The sequence below is a fragment of the Microtus ochrogaster genome, chromosome 5 (genome assembly GCF_000317375.1).
Source record: "Microtus ochrogaster isolate Prairie Vole_2 chromosome 5, MicOch1.0, whole genome shotgun sequence".
Taxonomy (NCBI): domain Eukaryota; kingdom Metazoa; phylum Chordata; class Mammalia; order Rodentia; family Cricetidae; genus Microtus; species Microtus ochrogaster.
In genome coordinates, this window is record NC_022012.1 from 83,190,467 (window position 1) to 83,201,942 (window position 11,476).

The window sequence follows — 11,476 nt, forward strand, 5'->3', positions numbered from 1 at the left end:
CACCTGGCCAGCAACAGCATTTCTGTGCACTAGTGGAGGCCTCTGCTCTTGTCCTTAGGCAGAACTTTTTCTTCCTGGTTCATAAAGTTTCAAATGTTACTGAGGAATATAGATAGGCCTTTTTTTTTCTTATGTTGGAGATAGAGTCCAAGGTCCCATGCATCCTAAGTGAATGTTCTATCACTGGGAGGCAATGTAATTCCATAAAAAGATTTTTTTAAATCGTAAGAAACCTGATGTCACCTTTTGATGTACGACACTGTAAATGTTCTTTTTCTGCATTCATATGTCTTTGCACACAAGCAGGGGGACTGGTTAGTGCTTTTAAGATTGCCACCTGTAAGCAAGACTGTAGGAAAGATGAACAATTGTACCTTGAAGGCCCAGAGGGTCTTCAGGAGGGCTTACCAGTCAGAGAGCTAGTAGAACAATGAAGAGACCACTGTAGTTGCAAGCTTGGACCTTAGCACAGAATTTATATGGTACAAAACAGGTTCATAGGCAGGTCTCATTCTTGGGGACAACAAAGGCCTAAGCTAGCAAATATTGCTGTTACCTCAAGCCTCCCTCCCTCTCCCGCTGCAGGACACGTCTGGCAGCTCCTTGGTTTGCCAGATGAACAAGACCTGGATCCAGATGGGGGTAGTGAGCTGGAACTTTGGCTGTGGTCGTCGCCAATTCCCAAGCGTCTACACCAGCACCTCCCACTTCACCCAATGGATCAAGAGACATATCGGCGACATGAGGTTTGCCAGTATGGCTGTTCCTTCCTTCCTGAGCCCATTCATCCTCACTGGCTACATTCTGCTGGTTTCCTTGGGCTCCCTGTGGCTCTTGTGAGCCGTGTTTCTGCAACAGTCATTCCCAGAGGGTACCTTTCCCTCCTCTCTACTCGGCCCTCAGAAGTGGACACTAGAGGCTGAACAGGACTTCGGGACAGAGGGACTTTGGGGGAAGGGTCCTAGACCCACTGTGGGTTTGTTCCCCAGTTGTTCAATGAAGATGCTCTTGAACCTTTTGAGCCATCTGAAGTTACCACATTCCTGACTTAGGCCAAAGCCCTTTAGAATGCTCTCCTCATAAAATCTGACTGTTTCTCAAGCTGAGTTTTCTCTGATATCCTTTCTTCGTGTCTGTCATAGGCGGATTGTATGATCTTGGGAGCTTTTCCCCTTGTTTCCCCTGTAGGTTCCTCTTTTTTAAAAAGAAAAACAACAACAACAACAAAAACTTTCATGTGTATGTATGTGTACGTGAGTGTAGGTGCCCGTGGAGGTGAGAGTGTCAAATTTCCCCTTGATGACACAAGTTGGTTGGAGTTACAAGTGGTTGTGGGCCTCCCCATATGGCTATAGGGATTCAAAGAAGTCCTTTACAAGAGCAGTGCACGTTCTTTACTGTAGTTTTTTGTTATTTTGGTTTGTTTGTTTTGGGGTTTTGAAACAGGGTTTCTCTGTATAACAGCCCTGGCTGTCCTGGAACTCACTCTGTAGACCAGGATGGCCTCAAACTCACAGAGATCCGCCTGCCTCTGCCTCCCGAGTGCTGGGATTAAAAGCGTGCACCAACACCGCCTGGAAACTGTAGACGGTGGTGAAGATAACATGGAAGCTTAGGAACTAGCTGAGGTGAAGCAAAGTCACCCAGAGAAAAGGGCCCACAAGTTTGAGGCAAGACACCAGCCCGGAGTCACGCTCTGCTTGCGCGCCATTCGGCAGGAGCGCTCCAACGAATGGCGCCCAGGGGGCGCCACACAGGCTGGGCACCGCAGCGCCCGATGGGGGGCGCCATTGCTGAGGAACCTAGCGGCGCAATGGAGCCCTGGTGCTGGGCTGGGACCCGTGGGCAGGGTCCTCAGGATCCCCATGTGCCCGGGGCCTCTCGCACCCGCACCCGTGCCCGTGCCCTTCTTCTGCTGTTGCTGCTGCTGCTGCTGCTCCTGCCTCGGCGCCCCGCAGGTGAGCCCCCTCCGCTGCCCGCGCCCTTTCCAGCGCGCGCACACCACGGGCCGCCTCTGACCCGCTGTGACCTGCCGCAGGCTGCTTGGCCGCAGGTGCATCATCCCCCGGGGCGCTGTCCACCTCAGGCCCGAGCGGCCCTGGAGTCTCCTGTGGGCCCGGAGCCACCTGTCCCTCAGGCGGGCTTCGCCTTCCCCGGCAAGTCGACGCTTCAGCGACCACTGTTCTAACGACACAGCCGACACAGCCGACACAGCCGGCTGCGGCGACACAGTCGGCGACCACAGGGATGGCCGGGATCGTTCAGGGGACCAAACCCAGCAACCTCCTCTGTGAGTTCGGCTTTGGGATCTCGGAGGTTGAAGGGTCAAGGGATCAAGGGCCCAGAGGAGAGTAGAAGGAAGGGAAAGTCCCTGTGCAGATGTTTACTGAGCACAGAAGGTTGGGCCAGGCCTGGTCCTGCCTTGGGGCCCTGTGCTTCCATCATGGTGAGGTAAGTAGGGAACAAGGAAAGTTAAAGTAGGTGAGAAAGCTGGGGAGTTGAGGTGGTGTTGTTGAGGTGCCCAGAGTAAGCCACTAGCCAGTTGCCTCTCTGGCAGCCGCAGGCCTTCCTTGGACCTGGTCTCCCCGTCTCGGTTCCCAGCCCAGAGCCCACAACTTCTTGTGGGGTCTGCAAGGCCCACCTGGTATTTTAATTTCCTTGCCGTGATAAAGCAGCTTGAAGGGGCAGGCAGGAACTTTATTTTGCTTATACTTCCAGGTCATAGTTCTTCAGTGAGGAAAGCCAGGGCCAGAACCTGAAGCAGAAACCATGAAGGAAGACTGTTTGCTGGCTCTCTCGTGTATAGAATCATGCTTAGCTAGATTTCTTATGTAGCCCAGGAGCCCCTGCCTGGGGATGGTACCGCTCCTCTCTCTCTCTCTCTCTCTCTCTCTCTCTCTCTCTCTCTCTCTCACACACACACACACACACACACACACACACACACACGCGCGGCTGTACTATATCATCAGTTAGTAATCGACAGCCCCACACTGAACTGCTCACAGGCCGATCTGATTTAGACAGTTCATGAGTGCAGGCTTTTTCTTCCTGTGGCTCCATGCCGTGTCAGCCTGACCACTAACCCTAACCAGTGCTCCAGCATGCTTTCACAAAAGCAGGGAGCTGTAGCTAAGACCCGTGGAGGAAATGGTTACTAACCTGGGATTCAATCAAAAAGTCTAGCTGGGGACATCAAGGTACGGTGCGTGGTACGCGCTGACAGCCTGTTGGCTGAGCATCGTTTGAAGATGCTCTGATGGGCTGGGGAGATAACTCAGTGGCTGAGAGCTCTTACTCCGTGAGCACACGTGAGAACCTGAATTAAAACCGCGGAACCTACCAGCTGGGTGGGTATGGTCCCCTGCTCCTGCATCCCCAGGAGAGTGCTGGACCCCAGTCCCTGCCTGAGGAGGCTGCCAAGCTAGCTTCGGGTTCAGCGAGAGACCAACGTAGAGAGTGACGAGGACACTCAGACTCCTCCTCTGGCCTCCACATGCTCACACGAGTGTGTGTCTCCACCCATCCACACAAGCATGTAGATAACATACAACACAGGAATACCATCTACCAGGCCCTGAATTACATTCCCAGCACTACAAGTGAATAAATAAATATATAAGCAAATATATAAATATGCTGGCTGTAGCACATTTACTTGGTTTCACAATCCACCAATTTGTTTAGAAAATACTTGAGTGGAAGCCAGATTTGGGCATCTTCAATTTCCTTTGTTTTATTTTTATGCATGTAGTGTTTTGCCTGCATGTATGTTTGTGCACTGTTTGTGTGCCTGATGCCTCTGGAGGCCAGAAGAGAACACCAGACCCCCCTGCCCCCACCACACACACACACACGCACACGCACACGCACATGCACGCACACACACACACACACATACACACCGGAGCTACAGATGGTTGTGGGCCACATGTGCATGCTGGGAACCCAATTTCTATCTTCTGTGCTTTTTTTTTCTTTCAGATTTTTAGAAACAGGCTCTCTGTAGCTTTGGCTATCTTGGAACTCACTCTGTAGACCAGTCTGGCCTCAAACTCACAGGGATCCTCCGCCTCCCGAGTGCTGGGATTCAAGGTATGCGCCACCACCCGCTGCCTCAGCCAGTGCCCTTAACAGCTGAGCCATTTCTCTAAACCCCATCTTTAATTTCAAAATTCTTCCCGAAGGTGCCCTTAGCAGTTGACACTCCCATCTTCAGGAGGTGCCTCCTCACGGCTTAGAATCCATACCAGCATTTGGTGTTCAGACACTTAGCTTTTGTTAGATGGGCATGTGATATAGCTTAGGGCTGAATACTCCCTAGTCCCAAAGAGAACAAGCTTCTGTGACTTGTGCCAATTTGCTCTCCCCTTTGGGATGTCCCTGCTCCCTCATACAGTCTGTCTTACTGTTGGGTCATCTATCTTTATCTCCATGAATTCCAAGAGGGGACTTCCAGAGAAGGGGCAGGGTCCACACTGGCTCAAGGAGGGGGACCAATCTGCCGCCTGAGCTATGGAACAAGGAGATAGGTATCTGGATAGTGTCGAGGCTTCTCCAAAGCTGGAGATATCCCTGGGTGGATGCTATGGTTCCATAGTGACAGGCAGAGAAGAGTGGGTAGCTTCAGGTGAGTGGCTGGAGAGGCTGGAGGGCGGGGAGGACGGGGACAGAGCCATAAGACGTGGCCAGGTGAGCTTATGGCTTCATCAGGCTCTTTTCTTCCTCCAGTCTGTGGCTCCTCCCATGAGCCAGACCCGACCCTCAGGGACCCAGAAGCCATGACTCGGCGGTGGCCATGGATGGTCAGTGTGCAGGCTGACGGCACCCACATCTGTGCCGGCACCCTTATTGCTTCCCAGTGGGTGCTGACCGTGGCCCACTGCTTGACGCAGTGAGTTGGGGCCCAGGTGGGTGGGTGGAAAGGCCTCTGAAATGCTGGAGACCCAGGCGCTCTTCCAGGTGACCCATCAAGTAGCAGTTGGGTCCTGTGTGGAGCCCACAACGCCAGCCCTGGTCTCATCCTCACTCTGAGCAAGGGAAGGTTGAGCCTCACAGATGCCTTCCTGGGACTTGGCTTTTGGCATGTCCCCACCCTTTGCCCCTTTACCTACCCTTCAGTCCTGTGCGGTCATCCACAGGTAAGGAGGGCCTTTCATTCCACCCTCTTTGCTCCCAGTCCCTCCCACTTGCCTCCTGTCAATCAATGGTTTCTGGTTTTTCTCTGAGAGAGGCCCTGACTTAGAACCGCTCAGAGTGGTTAGGGACAAGAAGACAGACATAAATTGTGTGGAGATAAAAGGGTAGGTGTGCCCATGTTCCGGGGCCTGGGAACTCCCGAGAGTAGCGTCTGATGTTTACCTTGGGACTGACCAGTGAAGGCAGGTTCCGGGTTGATGTAAGGATCAACACAGTGACTTTAAGAGGTATCCCAGGGAAGGTAGCTTGAGATCTAGGCCATGGTCATCACACAGGGAAAAACCCCAGAGTTTGACTAGCGGAAATGGAGTCCACATCCCCGCTGTACCACTTCCCACTAAGTGTGCATCCCTGAGCAGGCCGCGGCACTGCTTTGAATCTCCATTTCCCTCCTGCAGAAAATTAAGAGGACAGCACAATCTGTGCAGGCCTCTGTCCTGAGGAATAGGCTCAGGGGGCCATGAAGCCCAGAGTGGCCTGCCTGGATTGGCTTGGAGGACCACAGTGGTGTAGGGGGCAGCACTGGGGACTGAGGCAGGGGCCTAGAGCTGATGGAAGGCACACCCCCTCTGTTCCCACCCCCTCCCTGTTCCCACAGGCAGCACGTTAAGTATACGGTGAGGGTGGGGAGCCCATGGATTAACCAGACGACCAAAACCAGCACCGATGTGCCAGTACATCAGATCATCGTAAACAGTGACTACCAAGCCAAACGGTACTGGTCCTGGGTCGGCCGGGCCAATGACATCAGCCTCCTCAAACTCCAGTGGGGGCTCAAGTACAGCAAATATGTGTGGCCCATCTGCCTGCCTGGCCTGGAATATGTAGTAGCGGACGATTCTCTCTGCACTGTGACAGGCTGGGGATCTCCCAAGGTTAATGGTGAGTCATAGCCCCACCCCGCAGCCCAGGGTGCATGATGGGAGGAAGGACTTGGGTGTGGCTGGGGTGCCCCATGGATGGACATCTCTGGAGTACCTTCTTTAAGGAGCTCCCTGAGCCAGGAACCTTTTGTTGGCTTCTCATCTCTGAAGTCTCCTCCCCCTTTGAGGGGCTTGTCAGTGAACTTATCATAGCCATTATTGCCCTTGAAATCTCAGGATAGAGCCAGGATATGTAAACAGAACTTTCTTGAAAGCAAGGAGGTCTTGGCACCCCCACACAACCCTAGGGCGCTGGCAAGCAGAGTACATGAGAATGGGTTTTCGCTGCTGCAAAAGGCTTCTCAGAACAGATGCAGCTGTGCCAAGGGATCATTTTCCTGGTGGGTTCTAGCAGTGTCTGCACCCTTCATGGAGCCACCAATGCATAAGAGAGATGCCCATCTCTGTATGCTTGAGGATCCAATTTGCCCTCTAGACAGTCCGTTCTGTGACCTCTCTGGGAATGAGCAGAAGTCTCCTGTCCCCCAGAAGCTCAGAGACATTTTGGGTGGGATGGAAGATGGTGCTGAGGGCAGGGGGTGGGGTGGGGTATCCACGGAGAGGGTCTGGGAAAGCTTAGTGAGGAGGTGGCTCTCGGGCCTGGTTTGAAAAGAAAGGCGTTGATCCTGAGAGTGCCGGCAGGCACTGGGAAGAGGACCCGCAGAGCCCATCGGCGTGGACTGTCTGTTCCAGCACCTCTGTATGGGGGCATCCTTGGGACCTGCTGGCCGGAGGGGAAAATACCCCTAACGTGGAGACATCTCTATGGCCACTGTGCAAAAGAGACAGAGCTGGTGGCTGTGGGCCACAGCCAGTGGCTAAACCTGAATGGGGACCTGTCCCACAGGCAGGTGGCCCCAGTTCCAATCCCTTCAGGAGAAGGAAGTCTCCATCTTGAACAGCCGGAAGTGTGAGCGGTTCTACCACAAGTTCTCCAGAATCTCCTCTCTGGTTCGGATCATCACTTCTCAGATGATCTGTGCCTCGGACAACGACAGGGAAAAGTTCTGCTATGTGAGGACCTCTGCCCCTGTTCATTTATCCCGAGGGCCAGGGTTGAGGGGTGCAGGAGGCAGAGCTGTGGGCTGTGGAGAGGGGAGGGAAGGAGGACAGGAGACAAGCAGGGGTGGAGAGGGAGTGGGGGAGTCTGGAGAGGGCAGGTGAGGGCAGGGGTGTTCGGCTGGAAAGGGGTGAACTGGATTGGATGGAAATGAGAGGCGTGGAGCTGAAGCTGAGGTGTGTCCTTTGAGAAGAAAATAACAGGTCAGGAACACTCATAGCTTATGTTCAGACTGGGAGGATCTGGAAGAGTCTGGTGGGAGATACCCTGGGCAGGCTCCTCGAGTTATGCTCCTCTCAGGCGTAGCTTCCCCTCCCTGACCCTTTTAACTTCCTCCCTCCTTACAGGAGCTAACTGGCGAGCCCTTGGTCTGTTCTTCTGATGGCACATGGTACCTGGTGGGGATGATGAGCTGGGGCCCAGGTTGCAAGAAGAACGAGGCCCCACCCATCTTTCTGCAGGTCTCCTCCTACCAGTCCTGGATCTGGAACCGCCTTAGCGGGAAGGCCCTGGCCCTTCCAGCTTCCAGAACCTTGCTCCTGGCTTTTCTTCTGCTCCTCAGCCTTCTTGACACTCTGTGACACTGCCAGGTCTCCTTCCCTTCCTGCTGAGCGCTGCTGTGGGTGTGGCAATCGGCAAAGACTGGCAGAAATTAAATACTTTTCCCCCCCATGTCTCCTCTTTCTGAACCCGCTCTAGTGGGAAGCAGGCGTACACAGAGGTGTGGGTGAGGGACTCTGGCTGCTTATACTGAAAAGTGTAGGCCTCTAAAGATTTGGGGTGACTCCTGCAGAAAGTAGAGGGGTGTATGAAGGGGCAGCAGGACGACTGGGTTGTACTACCCAGGCTAAAGCTGGGGCTGCTGGCACCTCCTTCCCAAGTCCCTAAATGGAGAATGACAGATTCCATTTGTTCTTTTGAAGACAGGGTTTCTCTGTGGAGCCTTTGCTGTCCTGGAACTCGCTATATAGACCAGGCTGGCCTCAAACTCAGAGATCCGCCTGCCTCTGCCTCCCCAGTGCTGGGATTAAAGGTGTGCACCACCCACCCTGCTTTCTCCCTGGTCTCGACTGCCTTCTGGCCAGGGGCAGAAACTCGTCAGAATATCTTCCCTGAAATTCCATACACTACTTTGACCCTCTGGCTCTGCTTGCAGCCTGGGGACGCAGGTACAAAATGGACCTGGTAGAACCGACACACTTCTCCCAGACTGCACCAGCTGCTGCTCTGAGTGACCTTGAGTGACCTCCGCCCCCTGGACATCCATGCCTGGCCACACAAAGGGGTTCTGGTCTGTCTGGGGAGATGGACCCAGCCAACACTATGAATGAGAAGCCCATACAGTGGAGCCCGAAGGTAGAGATCAGCCAACCATACCTGACTAGTCAGGGTACTTCTCTACTTCCATGATGGAGCCTTCTGTGACCCCTCTGCCCCTCAATACTACCTCCTCACATCATCCTGGCAGGCTTTTCCTTGTAGGATGCTGATGTGGGACCGTGTCAGGAATGGATGATTCCCCTGAGTGCCACACCAGGCTCAAGACATTAGAGACCCATTGAGAGCAGGAGGGAGAGTGGAGGGGAGCTCCGGTGAGCCTCCCCAGTTTCCCTCCCCAACCCGAGTTCTCCTGCTGGGGTGGAGTGGCTGCAACTGCTCCCCAGCCTCTGGGCCTTTAAAAAAAGATTTATTTTTATTTTATGTGCATTGGTGTTTTGCCTGCATGTATGTGTGAGGGTGTTAGATCTCCTGGAACTGGAGTTACTGACAGTTGTCAGCCGCCATGTGGGTGCTGGGAATTGAACCCAGGTCCTCTAGAAAAGCAGTGCTCTTAACTCCTCAGCCATCTCTCCAGCTTCCTCCATCCCCCCTCTTTTGGTCTGAATCTGGGTCAGGGAGAGAACTTGAGGCTTGTCGGAGGCACCTATTACTATGAATTACTGTGTTACCTTCTACAGGAATCCTCCAGGGCTTGGCAAATCACATGTCAGGGGTGGAGTTCATTTCAGGTGGAAGTGTTGTATTCTGAGGCTGAGCAGGCACCCAGTTTGATTGAGAGATCTCTTCGGGACACCTTTCTAGCAGGGCTTCCCCCCTGGTCTTCCCACAGTCCCTGTCCCCAGCTCTGGTCAGAGCTCCTCATTTTGACGTTGAAAGATTCTTGTCCAGAGTCAGCCCCTCAATGCTGTTCGAATAGTCTTTTTGGCAGACACTTCCTTTAGTAGACATGGCAGAAGAGTAGCACATGGCTGTGTTCAGCAGGTGGATGGGGAGACCCAGGCTTGCTCGCTCAGTCCCTGGCCTCAGCCCTCTTCAGTTTTCAGACCCCACCCCTGAACCAGAAGCCCGTAGGCTCTGGGCCTCATGCCAGCCCCTCTGCAGCCCCAGCTCCACACAATGTCACTCTGTTTTCAGAGTTTGGCATTTGCCAGGTCAGGAACTCTCCTGATAATGGGGCCACTTTGGCAGCCAGGGTCAGATTCCTGCCAAGTTTGGGGCGATTTCCTTGCTATTAGGGCTGCTATCTAGCTGTGTCAGAGAATCTCATGTCACAGATGCCCCCCCATCAGCCCTCCCTCCGTGCTTATGGGGTTCACACAGAACTTGTTCAATCCTGCATCTGAAACCACCAATCCCAGACTCCTCCATAGGTACCTCTGCCCCTGGCAAAAAGGGTGGGACAGAAACCTGTCTGGATGCGGGGGGTAGTTTGAGGCCACTCTATATCTGCAGAGGACAGTGACCCAAGAGAAGTGGCCAGGCTAATGATGTGAATGGAGCAGAGTCCAGGATGGACACTCGTGAAGTCTTAATCCCTACGTCTTTTGGGCTATGAGGTCATGGCCATGGCCTTGGCTTCTCAGACAAGAGCCTGTGGTCCATGTCTGAACATGGAGTCCTGGTGCCTGGATCCTGGTCTGAACTTGGACTTCAAGGCCTGCCAGGCCTAACTGCCACCTCCAGGAGACTCTGCTCATTTCTCTCCTTTCTTCTTCTTCGCCTCATTCTTCTCCTCTTCCTCTACCTTGATAGCCACTGTGTCCACACTGTCCTTCTTCTTCTTCTTCTTATCCTCTGTGGGTAGGGGCAAAGCCACCGTGGTGAGATGGGAGGAAGCCCCGGAGCTCACCTCACCTGCTCTTCCCACCCCTCCCTCTCAGGTATTTTTTATCTGAGGTGCGTGTGTCTGCATGCCTGTTTGTGTCAGTGAGTATGCACGTGTGGGCATGTACATAGAGAGCAGAGGTTGATGTTGAGTGTCTTCCTCTACTCTCTACCTTATTATTTATTTATTTGAGAAGTCTGGAGCTCACTGATTTGGCAAGACTAGCCAGCCGGTGAGCGTAAGGAACCCTCTGTCACCCTTTCCCCAGCACTGAGAAGATGCATGATCATACCTGGTTTTGTTTTGTTTTGTTGTGGATGTTGGAGATGCAAAGCTAGGTCCTTGTGCTTGTATGGCAAAGATCTCACTGACGGAGCGGCCGCCCCAGCCCCTGCACCCCTCCCGCAGCCTCCCCAGCACCCCCCTCCAATTTTTCTGCTACAAAATGGGCTCCTTATTTTAGTTGCCTAGCTCTGACTAGTTTCTGCATTTTGGTCTCTTGGGGTTGTGCCCAGTCCCTTCTCTGAACCAGCTGCAGGGACAGACAGGGTGATTTAGGATAATGGGGCTGGCTGCAGGACTCATTGCTGGCTACCGTGGGTCTGGAATCTACTTACCTCCAGGGATTTCTGTGAGTTCGTTGAGTGGAGGCACGGTCTCCAGCTTGTCTGTGTACATCTTGGCGGCCTTTCGCTGTAGATACCGGGCCTCAATCTCCTTCCGTGTCCGTGGCACACGGCAGTTGAAGACACAGCACAGCGTGATGACTGCATGGATGTCAGAGCAGGTTTGGCTAGGGAAGGGTCTCGGCCTTCTTGTGTGGTACCCAACTATTAGGCCTGACTCTGTTTGCTTAGGCGTGTCTCTCATAAGAGACTCCTGCAAAAGCCTGAGGTGACCTCCTGCGTGAAGCTGACTTTCTGCGGTTGTGTATGGCCCATGCATGCTCAGTGTAATACTTCACTGTCAACTTCTTAGTAACTTGGACATGAAGCCTGGTACTTTCAACTGTACTAGCCCCATAAATTCTATAGGCACTCTCAGTCTGATAGTCTTTGTGGTCACACTGGTAAAGTGAAGGCCTTAGGTCTGGCTCAACCTACCCAGAGTCACTCTGTGCTTCTGACTTAGGACGAGGCCTTTCTGGGTGCTCCTAAAATGCTCTGGATTTCCTTCTCCTGCCTCCTT

General features: G+C 53.4%; 3 protein-coding genes across 3 annotated transcripts in view; 2 read left to right on the forward strand and 1 right to left on the reverse strand.

Annotated features, from left to right (window-relative positions):
* Window positions 1–945, forward strand: part of Prss46p — an 11,204-nt gene extending 10,259 nt beyond the window's left edge. Inside the window, exon 5 of the mRNA XM_005348002.2 lies at window positions 586–945. Coding sequence (XP_005348059.1) covers window positions 586–840 — 255 coding nt within the window. The 3' untranslated portion in view covers window positions 841–945. The remainder of the gene's footprint in view (window positions 1–585) is intronic.
* An 868-nt stretch (window positions 946–1,813) lies between these two features.
* Prss50 (serine protease 50) lies at window positions 1,814–8,081 on the forward strand. The gene is given in 6 exon segments (XM_005348003.2): window positions 1,814–2,024; window positions 2,027–2,290; window positions 4,732–4,894; window positions 5,798–6,081; window positions 6,970–7,136; window positions 7,530–8,081. Coding segments are annotated over 6 exon segments (1,323 nt in total). The 3' UTR covers window positions 7,764–8,081.
* A 911-nt stretch (window positions 8,082–8,992) lies between these two features.
* The window catches only part of Tmie (transmembrane inner ear), an 8,529-nt gene continuing 6,045 nt past the window's right edge, over window positions 8,993–11,476 (reverse strand). The window contains exons 3-4 of the mRNA XM_005348004.2: window positions 10,906–11,055; window positions 8,993–10,257 (exon numbers count right to left, since the gene is read on the reverse strand). Coding sequence (XP_005348061.1) covers window positions 10,157–10,257; window positions 10,906–11,055 — 251 coding nt within the window. The 3' untranslated portion in view covers window positions 8,993–10,156. The remainder of the gene's footprint in view (window positions 10,258–10,905; window positions 11,056–11,476) is intronic.